General features: G+C 36.9%; 1 protein-coding gene across 3 annotated transcripts in view; it reads left to right on the forward strand.

Moving 5' to 3' along the window:
• The window catches only part of PIBF1 (progesterone immunomodulatory binding factor 1), a 214,203-nt gene extending 196,433 nt beyond the window's left edge, over nt 1–17,770 (forward strand). For all 3 annotated transcript variants that reach the window (XM_028497922.1, XM_028497921.2, XM_024123149.3), the window contains 2 exons: nt 6,043–6,216; nt 17,557–17,770. In XM_028497922.1, the coding sequence (XP_028353723.1) occupies nt 6,043–6,216; nt 17,557–17,607 (225 nt within the window). In that variant the 3' untranslated portion in view covers nt 17,608–17,770. The remainder of the gene's footprint in view (nt 1–6,042; nt 6,217–17,556) is intronic.
• Nucleotides 17,771–19,952: the final 2,182 nt, after the last annotated feature.

A 19,952-nucleotide genomic window follows, 5' to 3' on the forward strand; every position in this document is an offset into this window, starting at 1 on the left:
ACGAACCCGTGTCCCCTGCATCGGCAGGCGGACTCTCAACCACTGCGCCACCAGGGAAGCCCCTAAAATTGTATACTTTAAATGGATGACAATATGGTATGTGAATTGTATCTCAATAAAGCTGTTTGAAAAAAATAATACTGACAAAAATGTTGATAATGATTAAAGTTGGGCAATAGAAACTGGGGGCTCACTATGCCATGCTCCCTTCTCTTTGGATCTTTGAAATTTTCCATAATAAAATGTTGTTTAAATACTCTTTTAGAGGAAGTTTAAACCTCCAAAATATGGATGTACTTGGTTTAAAACAAGGTTGGTTTCTACCTTGCATTAGCTCAGGTAGGAAAGATGCACAGAATTCTGACTTGACTGCTAGATACCTTGTTATTCCTCTAGAAAAGCACTTACATTTAACCTCCAGTGGAGCACATAGTTTGCATTATACTTGTCAGAGCTATTTTCATCAAGAAATGCCATCTATGTGTCCCCTTGCCAACATCTTTGCAGAGTTTACAACTTTCAGCAATTTATTGGCATCAACTATGCAATACTCTTAAGCAGCTGCTCTGCAGTTGAGCTGTTTTAATATGCCACCCTCTATGCAAATAGTTTATATTAAATGGCCAAGATATGTGCTTTCGGATTCAAGAGAGCAATTTATCTCTTTTATAGAGATTGTATAGTAACAGTCACCATCTTCATCATCATCTGGAAGTTTCATAAGAATGTCCTTAACTCTTCCATTTTGAAGAGGACTGTACCGCAATGTGGTTTTTATTGTTTTGTTTTATTTTTGTTTTAAGTTTCAATTGTGTAATCAGATGCAGTTCTACATTTGTTCGTTTTAATGAATGTTTCCTTCATTCTTGAAGTTACTGTAATGGTCTTAGGTATTTGATATACTAGAATTATAAGATATATACTATTAGGTTTTTGAAAATCACTATAAAAGCATATCAGAATTAATGAATATTATTATAAATCAGACTGGTATAGAAGAGTGTTTAAAGGTCTCAAACAAGTGGTAAAAGGAAAGAATTTGAGGCATGGCACTTTTGCTGTATTTGAATTTTATAATGAACACGTAATGCTTCTATAATTTTAAAAAGCAGGAATTAAACAAATATTTTGACAAATGGCTTTCTAAATTAATGGAACATTTGCCAGGAATAGACTAGGACTGCCAAAGCAAAGGGGCCACATATTAGGACACTCCACATTTTGTCATTTTGGACAAGAGAGCCTGCTTTCCACCTGAAGACCCTAGAGTGGAGCCTGCTTGACAGATTTTCTTATCCACATATCCAGAGACTGTACTCAACTGTCTCATTCAGATGAATGGCCCATAGCAGCTGAAAGAAAACATTTAATCTGTTCCTTCATTCATAAATTGGAACACACAACCAAAGACCGTCAGAAACTGGAAGAAAATTAATAGCGCAAAAGGGAAAAATCACAATAAACAGAGAAACTGACTCCCTTCTCCAGAGAAAACAAAAATTTCTGTAACAGAAAAGAACTTATAACGTATGGTAATTAGTTTCTTCAGAAAGATTTGAGGAAGTAGTATTTACAGAAAATAAGCATTATAAAGAAAAAGTTTCTGGTGTTTTCAAAAATTGCTAAAATCAAAATCATGAAGTTATGATAAGTGAGTAAAAATGCCAGTAGAAGGTTGTCAGGAAAAGCCACTGGACTCTCCTAAAGCTTAGAAAAAGGGAAGAAGACAGAAATTAACAGGGAAAAGCTAAGCAATATCAACAATTCCAGAGAGAAATAAAATACCTGCAGAGAAATAAAGATCAGCTTGGCCTCATAGTTCCTAGAAATTTGACTTTAGAAGATAGAGATGTGGGCTGCCCTGGTGGCGCGGTGGTTGAGAGTCCACCTGCCGATGCAGGGGACACGGGTTCGTGCCCCGGTCCGGGAAGATCCCACATGCCGCGGAGCGGCTGGGCCCGTGAGCCATGGCCGCTGGGCCTGCGCGTCCGGAGCCTGTGCTCCGCAACGGGAGAGGCCACAACAGTGAGAGGCCCGCGTACCGCAAAAAAAAAAAAAAAAAAAAAGAAAAAGAAGATAGAGATGTAACACCATCAAACTTCTGAAGCGAAGCACAGTACTTTACCACAGTACCCTCTCTCATGAAATTACTAGATTGTTTGCTATCAAACGACAAAAAGAGAGCGATGCAAGAAATAATGGAACATGCCAAGATGTGCAATAAAAAGAAATTTCAGAATAGCAACTGTGCAGCAGTCTTAAAAGAAGTCAGTACAAAATTGATCCCAGCCAACAGTATGATTAAGCTAGATAATCTTAGGTAATATGGGAAAAGACATATACTAGTTCCATCAATGAGGGGAAAAAAGGCAAGAACTCTTAAGAAGAAGGGGGAAAAAATCTCTACGAGAAAGTCAAGGCCCAAGTAGGAATCTAAGTAAATGGCATGATTTTGAGCAATAGATGCAATGTAAGAAAAAGAATTCAGTTGAACTTGATACCTAAAACATTTTCCTTTGAACATCACAGGTTCCTTTTCTGTGGACCTAATCACACTCTCTGCTCTGCAGTGAACAGTATTTATAAATCGTTAAACAGTGGTACAAATAACCCTGCTGACCAATCACAGAAGGACGGTTAGAGAACAGAGAAAAGCAGAACCAAAAGCTAGAGAAATGACACGTGAAAGTCAAGTCCAAACAATAAGAGCAGACTCTTAATAGGAGGTGGAGCCAGCAATCAGGAGGCAGACAAGAGAACATGGTAAGGACCAAGCCAGATTTCAAGAAGACTTAATCCTAACAAAGGATCCCATTTTGTAGTGACAAGTTTTTCTGGTTCTTGTATGTTATGTTGGTTTATTTTTGTTTGCTTTGTCAATTTGCAAATTGGGATTTTGAGAATCACAAACATTTCATTGTAATAGTAACATCAACTAGGGAAGGACAATTTATGCCAAAAATGTAGGTAAAAGAAATAGTAAAATATTTTCATGGTAAGGAAGATTCAGTATCATAAAAGCCAGTTCTAAGTTGTTGTATTTTTAATTCAACATAAACCCACCCCATCCCTAAGAACGTAGCCCAAAAAACCCCTCAATCATTAAATGTTAAAACAGTGTGACATGGGTGCATGAATAGACAATTGGAATAGAATTTAAAAGTCCAGAAATAAATCATATACTTATGGAAATTCAGTATATGATAAAGATAACATCTCAAATCAGAGGAAAAAATTGTCTCTTTAGTACATGATGTTGTTATTACAGAATAGCCAAGGGGGGAAAAATGCTGAATCCACACCTTTCACCATAAGCCAGGATAAACCTCAAACAGACCAAAGATCTAAATGTTTGAAAAAGAAAAGAAAAAGAAACCATAAAGTAACTTGAGGAAAATGGAAGAAGAAAACAAAGAAAATGACCAATCACCCAGTAGAAAAATGAGCCAAGGATATCAACAAAAAAGGAAATACCCTTAAACAACTGAAAAGCTGCCCACTCTTACAGTAGGAGAAATGCAAAATAAACATACCCAAACACTTACCAGACTGGCAAAAATCCAAAAAGGTAACACAGACATACATTTTATCAATTAGGAAACTGAAGTTCATTCAATCAGAGTAGATTGCTTAAGTTTACACAGTTAATAACACAGTCAGGAATAGATGTGTCTTTGACTTCTAACCTCATACTAAAATATCTCCACTACCTATGCTTGGCTTTCTGTGTGCTCAGTCTGTGGTGGTATCGTGGATACTATTTGATGTTAAAGTGGAATTTTCATTGTTCAAATTTACAATTGATATAAAAGAGATCATCTATATGATCAAACATAATAAAACTGAACAGAATTGTTCTGCATGTTATTTTGGTGTCCATTGTAGCTGTGTATTATCCTAATAGGAATTTTACAGAATTCTGTTGCTTTTTCAGTGTTCTTTATGGTACGGTTTAGGGTACAGGTTAGGGTTCGGCTATGGGTCAAATAAAAGTGTATCAGAGGGCTTCCCTGGTGACGCAGTGGTTGAGAGACCGCCTGCTGATGCAGGGGACACGGGTTCGTGCCCCGGTACGGGAAGATCCCACATGCCGCGGAGCGGCTGGGCCCGTGAGCCAGGGCCGCTGAGCCTGCGCGTCCGGAGCCTGTGCTCCGCAACGGGAGCGGCCACAACGGTGAGAGGCCCGTACCGCAAAAAAAAAAAAAAAAAAAAAAATTGAGCAGTGGCCGAATTCCTGGAGTGTATCAGATTGGCAGTTTTTGAAGGTAGACACATCCTCATGTTCATTGGCCAAGCCAGCCTCAGTCCTGCAGAAATGAGAAAGTGGATTCTGGCACCGTTTCTTCCAGCTCCTCTCTTGGCCCTGAGGTTTATTAAGACTCTGTGGCTTAAACTCAACAGCTCAGTTTTAAAATACCCACTCAAGCTAGATGGTTCTAAATAGAACTAATGACAGCCAGAAAAAAAAAAGGCCTGTAGGAACTTGCTCTGACACAGAGCTGATGTCTATAAACAGATTAGTAGAAGGGAGCAGAACATCTTTCCTGTCGCCCTAACTTTTGTGTCTTGGCATGAAGATGCAATAAAATAATAGGAAAAAATTACCACCAACACAGCCTACCACTGTTGTACAGATAATAAGGTAAAGGAGAGTTCAGTCTGCCCTCTCTCCATATTCTTGTGTTTGATTGAATCAGTTTAGTAATTAAGCATAAATATCCACTAGTTAGCGTTTGGTGCTACAGGTTTGACTATGGGGGAAAATAAAAGACAAAAAAGACTTGGAAGAGGGAACGAGTGGAAATTTTGATCCGGGTTCTTCAGGAAGTTCAGCATAATGAATTCTTAGTTCAAACAACGACTGATAAAGCTAACTCAGGTTTTCATTTGCAAAAGAAGAGGGAATAATATGTTTTGTTTTTACTGAAGTATAGTTGATTTACAATGTTTCAGATGTAGAGCAAAGTGATTCAGTTTTATATATATATATATATATATATTCTTTTTCAGACTCTTTTCCCTTACAGTTTATTACAAGATATTGAAGACAGTTCCATGTGGTATACAGTCGGTCCTTGTTGTTAATCTGTTTTATATATAGTAGTCTGTATCTGTTAATCCCAAATTCCCAATTTATCCCTCCCCGCCTCCTTTCCCTTTTGGTAACCTTAAGTTTGTTTTCTATGTCTGTGAGTCTGGGAATAACACGGTTAAAGAAATCCTGAAGCTATATTAAACTTACTGTTTGAACTGCTGATTAATAGGCAAGAAAAAAAATTTTGGACTCTTTTTCCCTTGCATCTTCATGTGAGACTTCAAAAGGAAATGGAATAGTTTAAGAGGTAGAAGAGAAGAAGTTAAGTGCCTAAATAATGTGCTAATCAAGCACGTGTAGAGAAACTACGGGGATAAGTAGCTATGCCAGTGGTTCCCAAATTTGTTAGAATCACCTGGGGATCTTTAAAAAATGTCAGAGCCGAGGCCACAGCCCAGCCCAGTTATCTCACAGTCTCTGGGGGTGGGACACAGGCATCAGTTGTTTTTGAAGCTCCACAGGTGATTACAGTGTGCAGAAAAATTGGGGAACCACTAGGCTACAGAATAATACTTTTTTAAATTGAAGTATAGTTGACGATACCATGTTAGTTTCAAGTGTACAGCAAAGAGAGTCATTTATACGTTTTTTTTCAGATTATTTTCCAAGATGTTGAATATATTTCTTTGTGCTGTTCAGTAAATCCTTGTTGCTTATCTCTTTTATGTATAATAGTATATGTCTGTTAAACCCATGCTCCTAATTTATCCCTACCCCCTTTCCCCTTTGGAATGATATATTTATCATTTAACGGTATTAATGACTGAGATTCATAATTATTGAATATTAATATGTTGTTTTTTTCACAACTTTCCTCGTTTATATAATGTAGTAATTGCTTCAAATGTTTTTTTCTACTTCAAGAATAAAAATAAATATTTTAACATCAACATTATGAGTCTGCTTGTTAAAATCATACTTCCATCTTCTATTTTCATACACAACAGGAATTGGCAGCAATGAAACAGATTATCATTAATATGCGTAGTAAGCGTTCTGAGGACAACTTACTTTTTACTAAAATGGAATCCAAAAATGTGACAGAAAATCAGAAATCAAAGACTTTGAATGTGCCTAGAGAACATGAAGACAATATATTTATACCCAAACCAACACTCTTTGTAAGTACAATAAAAATTAACCTAGAATGTTAGTGTCTCTTATTTTCACTAAATATATTTTACTTAAATTTCTTTCCTCTCATAGTGGTTTCAAGCTAACTTTAAAAGGTCTGTATTTATCCTTTTTCTGAATGTATATGTTACCTATCTTAACAGTTGATAGTTGGGGTTTATATTTCTAGTTAACATATCGGGCTTGCCTAGGAATTAGCATTACTCTAGCACTGTCCTCCTCCAGTCTCCAGGGATGACATAAATGAATCAGAAAGACAGTCTTGCTTTGACTGGTTTACAGCACAATCTCTCAGTTTTCAGTAGGATGTAGCTGAGGTCATACCTCGTTTGAAATTTTTTCTCTTGTATATAAAAGAAAGTTTACTGTAGAAAAAAAGAAAAATACAGATAAGCATAAAGAAGTTTGTTTGTTTGTTGTTGTTTTGGCCATGCCGTGTGGCTTGCAGGATCTTAGTCCCGGCCCAGGGATTGCACCCTGGGCCCTGGGCAGTGAAAATGCCAACCAGAATTCCCTGTTTTCGTCATTTTTAAATTTCCATAAGAACAAAAGGGATGCAAAATATCACCCGCCCCCTCTTATTTGTAAAATAATATATTTTGCTTTGTGTTTTCTTATAAAGTATAAAACCAATCGTATTAACATAAACTGAAAAACTGAAATGCATTATTAGGTAAAAATGTATGTGCCCAGAAATTAGTCGAAGAACAAGAAATTAGAAAAATTTGGATTAAAATAGAAAATAAATTAGGAAGTATTGAAAATGATGTTTTAACAAGTAATAAGAATCAAAAGGCAACAGGTTCGAAATAGGAGTAACCTTATTAAATAGTTCACTTTACTTCAACATGGTTTCCCCTCCATACCTTAATTTCTCAGAAGAAACATTTCTACCATCTGAACATAGAGACTCAAAACCAGAAAGATTTTCTGTACGATATTCTGATTCAGTGAGTCCTCAGAATCTTAATTTTTTTTTAACTCCCTAGATGATTATAATAATCGGTCAAGTATGGGAACTTCTGATCTAAGCTATTTCATTATACATTCAGAACATGCTACTCAAGATCAACGAGATGTGAGAGCTTGCTTGGTGATTACATAGTTCAACCTCCTTTTTAAAAAACAATGACAGAGTTACAATCTAAATGAAATAAGGGATAATTATCATAAGGATCCTTGCGGCAATAAAGACTGAGCTAACAGGATGGAGGACACAGGAAATCTTGATTGACCAGCCTGGGTACAGGGCAGCTCTATGGATTTCCACAGCTGAGTACATAGATCTTTTCCTCTAGTGGTACTTCAGCTTCCCTATGTTTCTCTCCTGGTGCCTGCTTACTCATGTTTTCCACTTCCTCATCAACTTGCTCACAGCCCCTTGTCTTGAGACGTATTTCTATGCATCCTTTCCCTAATCTCCTCTCTTATAACCTAGTTCTCCCTGTATTTTCCAAAAGCAAGTTTAATTGGCCCAGCTCCTCCTTGTTGGCAGATACCCCTTGTGGCAAGACTAGTTAAGGTGATTAGCCAGCCTACTGAATGGCTGCCCTTACCTGTGACCAGGGGTCACAGGGTACCAAAGAAAGTTGCCTAGGGCTATTTATTCAGAAGGGCCATGGCTAGGCAAGTTTCCCTCAGAAAGTTGGCTAAGATTGTGACAGACAGTATGATGTGTCTATTATTATATTATAATCTACAAGAAGAGAACAGACTGAATACATAGATGCTAATGGAAAAACGTAGGATGGGTTGAAAACCGCAAGATACAGCCACATACTTAAAGCCTATCACACTCCCTGATCTGCTTTTCTGACCCTTCTCTGTTCCAAGCAATGAACTATTCCTTCTGACCCTGACCTCCTACATTTCTGACTTTAGCTTGGTAACCTGGTTCTGATATTCTGAAATCCTAACTGTCACCAGTACATAAGTAACAGATTTCTCCAGTATCTCGAGATAAGGTTCTGCAATGAAAAGAAAATGAAGAAGATTTGAAATTTGAAGTATTAATTGGGTAGTTTTTATTTCCTTCTTTATGCTTATCTGTATTTTCTTTTTTTTCTATAATAAACTATCTTTTGTATACAAGAGAAAATTTTTCAAAAAAGGTATGATCTCAGCTACATCCTAATGAAAACTCAGATATCGTGCTGTAAACCAGTCAAATCAAGACTATGTGCTAATACTGCAGAATTAGGAATGGGAACCGACTAGGTCACCTGGGGCGAGTCATTTAAATTCCCCGAACTGGGTCTCATCTATAAAATTAGGAGGGAGATTACATGAAATGAGGGCTGGACTTCTTTTATACTAACATCCATGATTCTCTTAAGGCATCAGAATTTTTACGGTTATTATTTTGAGTATTTTCAATTTTCCATAATAGTGCTTTTCTTACGTTTTTCTCTCATCTTGTCAATAAGGAATTTATGGTGCAAATATTTGAAAATAAGATCTAATCATTACATAATCTTATGGTTTTATAGCTAAAATGGAAACATTTCTAATTTACTTCTAGATCCTTTGGCTGATATTATTTGCTGTTGGTATTTTTCCCTGATATTAAATTCAATGATAGAGAGATGGATGGATGGATGTGTGTTTATATGTGCACTGAAAATATGAGGAAGACACACAAAGCCCCTGTTAAATGGGCAGTGAGGTGAACGTAGAGCTGTGTTACAGAGGAGGAAGGGGAGGAATAAAAGCTTGAGACATTTTTCTTTACATATTTGTATAATCATATGAACGTTTTGCAGTGCTCATGTGATATTTACATAAGAAGACAACCCCAAAAGGTGTATTTTATAGAAAAGCTCTGACTGTTGAAATCACAGATGTGGGAGAATTGTTTTTCAGGCATTTGATGCACCAACAAAGACTAAATTGAACCACAGAACGTAAGTGCTTTGAGGATAGAAGCTGTGTTCCCATTGCCTTACACAGCACATGATCAAAGCAGGTACTCAATAGATATCTGGTAACACAGCATTAAAAACAACAACAACAGTTATTTGCCTCCCCAATTTTGTTGTCTTCTTAGCCGTTAAAACTCTAAACTGTGTGGGGAACTTTAGTGTTGAACTAAATAAACTCCAGGGAGAGTGAAAGCAGCAACTTCCAAGACCATGGTCTTGGAAGGAAATACAAACTACTTTAAAGGAAATATAAACTGCTCTGGAAATTCAACGAAAGAAGAGATAATGTGATGTTGATGGACTCCAGGAAAAGAAAGTATTTGAGGTTGACCTTGAAGAATGTCTAGGATTTGACAAGGACAATAAGGGTTAAAGAGTGAGAAATTCCAAGGGCAGAGAGTATAATATTCACAAAACATTTTCTAATTTGTGTTCCTTTTCATTATTCAAAACTAGGATGTTTAATAATCCAGACTTTATTCCTCTCTTACTACATTCTTATGCCTGACTTCAGTCATTTCACCACTTAACACTTTTCCTTAGGAAAAAAGGAAAATACAGTGGATAGGATATACCTAGAGCAGTCATATTCAAAGAGGCGGGAATTAGAATGGTGGTTACCAGGGACCAGGGGGAATGGGGAGTTATTGTCTAACGTGTGCAGAGTTTCAGTTATACAAGATGAAAAGACTTCTGTGGATGGATGGTGGTGATGGTAGCACAGCAATGTGAACATACTTCATGCCACTGAACTGTACACTTAAAAATGGTTAAGATGGTAAATTTTATGTCATGTGTACTTTACCAAAAAAATTTTTTTAATTTAAATTGATAGGTTATAAAAAGCAGTGCTTCTCATTATTCATAAAGAAAAGTTTATAACTTCATTAAAATGGAATTTAGCAGTTATTTGTAATATACTTAATATAATGAATACAATTCATTGGATGTCTTAAGACACAGGGTGCCGCCCTCGGGTAGCATTACCACAGAGCATGTCCTAACTCTGTGCCACCCACATTTTTCACATTATAACACACATAGAAAAGTATAGCATTTGTATGGCACACCGGGGTAAATGAACTTTGCTGGTAGATTGAAGGGGCTCCAGCCATGTCTAGGAGCTGAGAGAACGAATTGCTCTTCATACCTCTAACGCTTTGTCACATTTGTTTTGAAGCTCTGGTCTCACTTTTTCTCTTTTCTTCTTTTTTGTTTTCTTTTTAAAAATATTTATCTATTTATTTAGCTGCATCGGGTCTTAGTTGCGACATGCGGGCTCTTCGTTGCAGCGCCCAGGCTCCTCTCTAGTTGTGGCGCGCGGGCTCCAGAGCATGCAGGCTTAGTTGCCCCACGGCATGTGAGATCTTAGCTCCCCGACCAGGGATCAAACCCACATGCCCTACATTGGAAGGCAGATTCTTAACCACTGGACCACCAGGGAAGTCCCTGGTCTCACTTTTTCATGTTGAATCTAGATTTATCTGACCAGAACATGCTCAGACCTCAAGATAGCTAGCTATGTACCTTTACATTTTTAAAAATAATTTTTCAATTTCGAGTCTCAGGAATACTAATTGCAGCCTCTTCCCGGTGTAATATAGCTCTAAGCTAAATTAGAAATAAGGAATTTTTTAGTGAACGTGGAAGCAGAGCCGTGAAGGCTGAATGATCTGGGGCAGTTTCTCTTTTTGTCACTTTGTTGGTAGGAAAGCTGGGTCAGCTCTCTTAGACACATTTTAGTTGGGCCCTGCCTCTGAGGAATTATAAATATTTATTTCCTCAATTCCTAGCTTATATCGTTTTTTTTTTAAAACAAGTAATTATATCTACTAGACATAGTATTTCTTTTCTTTAGAAAAGTGGCACTGGTTGAACACTAATAGATTCTTAATTTCTAGCTCTTTTCCTAGATTCCAGGAATAATCCACCAGGCTTATTATGTCTGCATTTATCAGTCAGCATTCTTTCTCAATATGTTATAATCCCCAAGTTATATATTAATGTTCTAGTTGCCTGCTTATGGATGACACAAAAGTACCCATCTTATCAGTTATTTATCTCCCAAATCACATTGGAACAGTAAATTACTTCTGGTTGGTTTACAGTTAATCCTGTCATTTGTTTTTATCACAGCCCTCTGAGCTCTTTCCTACATCTGGAATACAATTTACTTCAGGGCCTGTTAACACCACTAATTTGTGCTGTTTCTTTATAAAATTACAAATATAATTAATCTAAACCAGCACATAAAAATTAAAACAATGTTCCCAATATAAATGCTCACTTTTAAGTAATTTGTATGTCTAATATCACATCATATATATGTGTGTGTGTGTGTGTGTATGAAAAATATATTATGAAAAGGGTTTCATACCATGGAACTTATGAAAGTCTTAAATTTAAAAAAAAAAACACAAAACAGAAGTGTGAGATAGTCATAAAATAGGGCCCTCCTCAGTTAAACTATTAACTCTGTTAATAACCGCACAGACATGGGACTTCCTTGGTGGTCCAGTGGTTAAGACTCCACGCTCCCAATGCAGTGGTCACGGGTTCGACCCCTGGTCGGGGAGCTAAGATCCCACATGCCATACAGCGTGGCCAGAAAAACTGAATAGGCACAACAAAATTTGTTACCCAAAGCACCATCTTATGGGTAGAAAGGGTAAATAACTTTAAGATAGAAACATAAAAGAAACACTACTGTTTAAATAGGTAAAGAAGTAGAATTACCAAAATAAAAAGCAGTTAACTGTGTATCTGAATTTTTGTGCCCACTTTCTTTAACAGTCATCTATCAGGAGATGGCAAATTTTTCCTTAAAGGGCAAGACAGTAAATATTCTAGGCTTTATGAGGCACATACCATCTCTATTGCATATTCTGTTTGGTTTTACCTTTCTTTAAAAATGTTAAATCCATTCTTAGCAGGCAAGCCATACAAAAACAGACCATGGATCATAGTTTGCCAATCTGTGATCTATCTTAATGCTAGTTGCTCAGTACTAATCAGGAGTTGGTAAAGGCTTAGAAACTTCCAGTGGCTGGAACTTCGGGCCGTCACTAATGGATAGTACCTCACTGACAAAATATCTAGAAATGAAGAATGTATGTATGTCTCACGAGAGTCAGAAATCAACTTTCCAGAATCATTATTATCTCCATGGAATTTGTTTGAATTTTGGTAGTGTTTAGACATAGATACTGATGTAGATGAGAAGTTGACCTATTCTATCCTAACGTAATTGCAGGTAACCCGAGTTTCAGACCGTAATGTAACTGACAGCAGAACTTTACCAATAGAAAGATTGAACATATCTTGAGTTCATACAACAGAATATGCTATTTTCATATCGTATTGGTTATTTTCACTTCCACTCAATAACTGCAGTGTTACTTAGAATCATAAATACTGCCCACTATACTTATAAAGGGCACTGTTACCTGATTAGTTGGAGCCATATTATTACATTACTATAGTGGCATTTTCTTTCACATTACATAGGGGCAACTCTTGACTACAGACTCTCATGAGGCTTTATGTCCAGATTTAAATTGAACTGAGAGGCGTCTGTAATAGTAAACCCAAACAACATTCATTCATTCATTGAAAAAGTTTATTGGGAGTTCCGTGGCAGTCCAGTGGTTAGTACTCGGCACTTTCACTGTGGTGTGCTAGGTTCAATCCCTGGTCGGGGAACTGAGATCCTGCAAGCCGCATGGCATGGCCACCAAAAAAAATAAAGAAAAAAAATGTTTATTGAGCACGTCCTTTGTGCCAAGCACTGTTAGAGGCAATAAGGGTATAAAACTTCCTGCCTCCATGAAGCTTACATTCTTTTTTGGAGATTAGACTGTAAACCAACAAACAAACCAAAAAATAAATTGTAGAGAAAGTGAAAAAATGACAAATGCTATGGAGAAAAAATAAAACAGGGCAGTCGGTGGGTGAAGAATAGGGAGGGATGGCCTCCCTGAGAAGACGACACTTAAACAAAGACCTGAAAGAAGTAAAACCAAATGCTCAAGGTTTTTGAGCAGCTGAATTTTGCTAGATCTCATCATTATCTTAAAACTAAGGAAATTTTAAATGGCAGTATACCCAGGTAAAAATAGATTCCGATGGAAACTTGCTTTGCTATTAAATACGCAGGAAATGAGGTCCTACTACTCTCTTCGTTTTTTCTATTTTAGAATGTAAAATATCTAATAAAATATGTAACTTTCTTTAACAGCGAAGTCCGGGTAGCTCACATTGGAAACAATACACTTTTTCAGTATTGCTGCTTTTTTCAAAACATTTTTTTAAAAAGCTCTCGTGGTTTTTTTTGTTTGTTTTTTATTGTGATAAAAAACATATACAATTTACCATTTTACCCATTTTTAAGTGTACAGTTTAGTAGTATTAAGTATATTCATATTGTTGTGAGACAGGTCTTCAGAACTTTTTCAACTTGCAAACTGGAACTCTATATCCATCGAGCAATGCCTCGCTTCTTCCCCCTGCCACCTCTGTAGCCCCTGGCAACCCACCACTCTGCTTTGAATTTCTATGAAATTGACTGTTTTGGATACCTCATAGGTGGCATCATACCATATTTGTCTTTTTGTGACTGGCTTATTTCACTTAGCATAACATCCTCAAGGCTCTTCCATGCTATATCTCAAAGCATCTTGCAGTACCTCTTATGGAATTGTCTTTTGAGTCTATGGCACATTCTTTTGAAGCTATTCATTTATTCAAGCCTTATTCCATTACCAGGGCCCCTGCCCTAGAGTGCCTCAGAGTCTGATCATGGAAACCGTGTATCATATAACATGTGTGATAAATACCAAATAGGAAGCAAGTACAAAATACTGTGAGGGTCACGTTTGTATTTTCAGACCTGGACAGCAACAGTGAAAGATGAACTAGAGGAATGGAAAGAAAGAGCCAACAGACTTTGATATCAATTCAGACAGAAATTAAGAAGGTAGCAAAGGTGGTGGTGGAGGAGAAAGACGAGGCAGATGGAGGGATAAATTGGAGGGAGTGAGAAACACCTCTATAGGAAAAACAAGGAGGTAGAAACCAACAAGTGATAATGAACATTTTAGGCTTAGTAACTATGCAAAGTTATAACCACTCCTAGGTCTCAAGGGGCAAGGAGAGGAATTAGAGCCTTCGCAGGAAACTTCGGTCTTCCATAGAAGAATTTACTACTACCAAACTATGGCCAGGCAAAGAAGGAGCTGAAGAATAGATATCCCAACTTCTTTCTCCTCTGACCCACAAGCCCACTTTGCAGCTCATTGACTGAACCTAATCAGAAACCATAAGCCACCACTGACAGCATCCTGAGGCACAGCAGGTCTGAGGATACCCAGAATATCCAGCACCATTATTTTTTATTCTCCTCATATTATGTGTGAAGTAACTGAGTGGTCAGCAACTTGCCTGAGTTTACAAATAAATGGCTGGAGCCTGTTTTATTCCAGAACCTGTACTTTAACCCATTATTCCGTACTGTGCTCCAGCTACAAAAAAAAAAAAAAAATCAACAACAAAGGAAGCATGTCATTGAGCACCTACTGCATGCCAAACACTTTTCCTGTGTGCAGAAAATACAACATGAAACAAATGCTATAACTTACTTAAGGACTAGAGTCAGTGTCTAGGAATTATGTTCCACTGCTAGTTCAGTGACTTAAGTAGATTGTTCTGGCTCTCAGATAAAAGCCTGAAGATAAGCTTTTCAGGGCTAGTATGTGGCCCTTTGAAGTCTTCAAGGACCTAGGTTTCTTCTGCCTTTCTCTTCAAACCATCCTTGGTGTGTGGCCTCTGTCCTCTGAATCACAATATAGCTGCTGTAGCCTAAGCCATCACATCTGCATTCCAAACAGGAAGCAAGAGGAAATGGGGGGAAATACCATCTCCTTTTCTAAAGGCATTTTTCTGTAAGTTCTACCCAACATCTTCTATTTATATTCCATTGGTCAGAATTTAGTCACTCGTCCACACCTAGCAGCAAGGGAGGCTGATAAATGTAGTTTTTCACTGGATGAGCCCATTACTCTCATGATGACATCAGAGTTCTGTTACTGAAAGGGGGAAAACAGATGTAATCTAGGCAACCACCAGGCTCTGTCATAGGGTCTTACTCATTTTTATAGCCGTACAACCTAACACAAAGACCTGATACATAGTAGGTGTTCAATAAATTACTATGAAACTAATCTCAACTACAAGTAATTTAGTTCATGTAGTAGAGTGTCAAGAGATAGGGTTACAGAAGTAGGCCTAGGACCAGATCCTACAGGACCCTATCTTCTAAATTAAATGTAGTTTGAACATGACAATGATAGTGAAGTTCCCCCCAAATAACCTAGGAATAAGGAATATACATTAGACCTATGGGACAAGCTGTGAAACTAATTTTAAATGGCTATGACCAAAAACCTGAAAAGTCAATTTATGAAGTGGGAAAGCAGTTAATCCCCAGGACAGAGGTACACTGGACTGTGGCAAAGCTACTTCATTAACACATCTGAAGAAAGAAGGTACTGGGAGGAGGGGATGGAGGGCAGATGGTCTGCAATGGACCAGACACAGATTGAAGTCGTCAGGAAGGACAGTCTACCATTAAAATGCTTGTACTGTCCTTTATGAGTCTTAAGATTCCCTTTTAATATCAAAAGTTTTATTTACCTTCTACTATACATACATAGTAGTAAAAGAACTTTTAGTATCAGTTGATAGAGAAAATGCCGATATACAAATTCTATGCCTTTTGCTTGATCTGTAGAAGTTGCTTTCATATTTTTTTGTCCACGAGCCACAGTTAAGAAAACCAGTTTACATTATGACCTAGTGAAGATCACAGCTTCTCAAAATGGAACGTACTCCTCCTCTGGCAGATCGGCTAGCATTCTGGTTTGTAATTTGGTTTCTTTTGGATTTGGTTAGGCCCTGTCACCTTTGAATTCTCTTGGAGGATAGCACCTGGCTTTTCCCTATGATTTCCTTATTTTACCCTGGAAGCTTCTTTCACCTTTAATACTAAGAACTTTGGACTTTCTATTAAAGATAAACTACCAAAGTGTTTTAATGCAGATTTACATTTTAGAAAGATAAGCTTGGAGGGATTGTGGGTGATGAACATAATAGAAGAGAAAGCCAAATCAGAATTAGGAAATTCTTGCAGGAGTGAAGCCAGAAATGATGAGGGCCCAAGGTAAGCCTTTTGGGGTCAAGATAGAAGCAGAATAAGGAGTTTTACAGATATTTCTACAAATGTTAGGGACTGTTTAGAATGAACGTAGCAAGTGGAAAAAAAAAGGAGAAATCTAAGATGAAGAGGAATCAAACATTTCTGATTTAGATGACTGAACAAAATATGGTACCATTCACCAAGACAGAGAATATGGCGATTGGGGGAGTTCATTTTGACATACTGAATTTTAGTTGCCTTTAGGCATCATGTAAAAGTATTTGTAGCTCAAGTTAGAGCTGTGGTTATACAGATGGGGTTGGAGGGAGGAGGTGGAGGGTCTACTGGTGTATTTGGTGGTAATTGAAGCTGCCCAAGGGCATGGCTAAGGGCAAGAGAAGCTGACCACGGATGTCACTTCTAACATTTTGTGCATCAGCTATAGCATATGAAAAAGATAAAATTGTAACTTATCATACTTATCTATATGCCAATGTATATATATTTAGGAAAGTGGTTCTTCATAGTTTTAAGGAGATATAAGTGGGAAAGGAGTAATTGCATGTTTGATTTATTATATTATATAAAATAAGATGTTTCGATTGGCATCAGTATCTTATATAGGGAGTTCTGAGTGCTTTCTCACAGTCCACCTTGCCTGTTCTTTTGTTACTACCCTGTATAGCCAGGCTCTTTTACATTGAAATGATTGAGCAGTAAACCCAAGAAGTACTCTGGTAAATACTTTGCAATTCAGAATACCCAAAGCACAATGATTTGGATCTAGAAATTCTTTACTAAGTATCTATTGAGTGAATGAGTATCTGTATGTAGATAGATAAGACAACTAAAAAGAAGCTGTGCCCTTGATTTTTTTATAATTTTATTTGAAAATAGAATCAATTCATAAAATACTCGCCTCTGTAGAATATATTAAATATAGGATTTAAGCCAGAAAACACAGCTGTGTATTTTTTTTAATAGACATACCAGGTGGGAGATTATTTCTGACAAAAGACAAAATCTTTGCCCTTAAGTCTCTTTCTGAATTACAAAAAGCAATTATTTACTATAATTTTACATAAAAATCCCCAATGTATATAGGTACTTAGTTCTTTGAATCGTTTCTCTTCTCCTCCTTACAAGCATTTTACTTAATTTTTTTTTCTTCTTCTTCTGTTTTTTTTTTTTTTTTTTTTTCCTTTTTTTTACAGACCAAAAAAGAAGCACCTGAGTGGTCTAAGACACAAAAAATGAAGACCTAGTGTTTTGGACAGATTTGCTCTATCATTATTTACTCCTGAAGGTCTTTTTCTGATGAACAAAGTTTATCTTAATCATGTACTTGACATTTTTTAAATAGCTAATTTAAAGTTTATTTTAACTGAATGTTAAATTAACAAATTATCATAATCATCACACTACATAAAGCGCAAATATTTGGTTTTATCTATTTTGTTACAAAATAAATATTGTATACTCTATTATGATTTAAATTTTGGAGCTTTCATAATTCTTTAAGGCATTTTAAACATGTGGCTTATAAATATTTTGATTAGTTGTTATATTGGTATTTTTCTAACTATATAAATTTTGAATTTAAATGTCATAACACAAATACCAAGAAACCTTACAATTTTAAAATTAATAATCATCTGTGAAGTCTACTAGAAGGCATTTTTATATGCTCAATAATGGTGTTCAGATATCATGTAAGTGGATATGAATTGCTGATTCTTTCTTTGGGCTCTGTTTTTTCTTGTATTTCATATTATTATTAACCAATACAATCTGGTACAAAGTCCGTTATTCCATTGGTCAAGTAAAAATTTGGTGGAAAGTGTCTTGTTACTTTGGTCAAAACAGATGCAGTATGGACCAAATATCTAGTCTGTAAGAAAAAATCAGTAGTGTTTTCTCTTTTTCTTGTCATAAAATATGCTCCATTTGTCATTCAAGAGTTACAATTTAAAAGAAAGAAGAGGGGTGGAAGAGAAAGAAAAGAAAAAGAAAGAAGTATATTTTCATGTATCAGATTTTCTCAACCACTGTTGACATAGAGGCTGGACAATTCTTTATTCAGGACAGGAGTGTGGGATGTTTGTCAGCATCTCTGGCCTCTACCACTAGACGACAGTAGCACCCGCACCCCCAGCCCGAGTTGTGACAGTCAGAACCCTCTCTGTCCCTCGGGGTCACACATCACCAGCCCCCTCCTAGTGAAGCACCACTGATGAGCAAATCACTGATTATCCCGGTAGATATGAAAAAAGAATCTATCTAATCACTGTGTTCTTTGAAAGTTTACAGTATCACAGGCTATTTATTAGTTGAGTGTGAGAGAACAGAAAAAGCCTCTGATAATAACATGCACTTGTAAATCTACTGTTGGCCTAAAAACCCTAATCTTATCCTTCCCTTTTATTTCGTTTGGATACATCTAAAATACGACTTTCTGCAACAAAGATTTGTGAAAACGGCCTTTCTCAGGCACGCATCCTAAATCCAGATGCCCTTATAATTCATTAAAACTAAATTTGTAGCGTAATTTGTTTCCTTCCAAAATGCTAGAAGAGAATGTCTGTTTTATTTTCACCACTAGTTATTAATCGAAAAGCATTTTATAGTTTAGTTCAGTCAACCCTGTTTGTTGTATGTATGTATTTTAATACAAAGGAATACTGATTGATTATCCAAGTTAAAGTAATGGTGTGGACAAAGGCACAGAAGCAGGAAAATTTGGAGCTAATTTTAAAAATAGAAAATGCAGTGATGAGGAAATTGAGGAAGTCTTCCTCCCTCCAAATCCCTATTTTTTTCCCTCTTCCTTTCCTTTCATTTCGAGATATGAATTACTCCTTTTAAAAAAACATAGTTCTTTCTATCATTTCCTACCATTAATAAAGCTCAGGATTAGACTGTGGTATGAAATCTTTTTAGATGACGTTTGTGAATTTTCTAATTCAGATGCCACTCCTTCCAGAAAGTTCTATCTGTTCTACCATAGTAATTTGTGTACTCTGTACTCTAAATCTCTAATTCTGCTTACCATATTTTATAATAATTGCTTACTTGTCCATTTCCTTGAAGGCAAGAACTATTTCTTAAGCTTTTTTTGGTCTTCAGTATTTAGCACTGTGCCTTGAATTTAAGCTGTAAATGTTTATTTGATGAATTTGGGCACAGATGAGATACAGTGATGTAACTTTTTTTTTTTCGCGGTACGCGGGCCGCTCACTGCTGTGGCCTCTCCCGTTGCGGAGCACAGGCTCCGGACGCGCAGGCTCAGCGGCCATGGCTCACAGGCCCAGCCGCTCCACGGCATGTGGGATCCTCCCGGACCGGGGCACGAACCCGCGTCCCCTGCATCGGCAGGCAGACTCTCAACCACGGCGCCACCAGGGAAGCCCGATTTTTTTTAATATATTAAAAATAGAGTGTTTTTTTTTTCTTTTTAGTATTACAGAATCTATTTTAGCACATTTTTGTTTGGGGTTTTTTTTTTTAATTTTTGAATTTTATTTTGTTTATACAGCAGCCTCTTATTAGTCATCCATTTTATACACATCAGTGTATACATGTCAATCCCAATCTCCCAATTCATCACACC

Source organism: Physeter macrocephalus, chromosome 13 (assembly GCF_002837175.3).
Source record: "Physeter macrocephalus isolate SW-GA chromosome 13, ASM283717v5, whole genome shotgun sequence".
Taxonomy (NCBI): Eukaryota; Metazoa; Chordata; class Mammalia; order Artiodactyla; family Physeteridae; genus Physeter; species Physeter macrocephalus.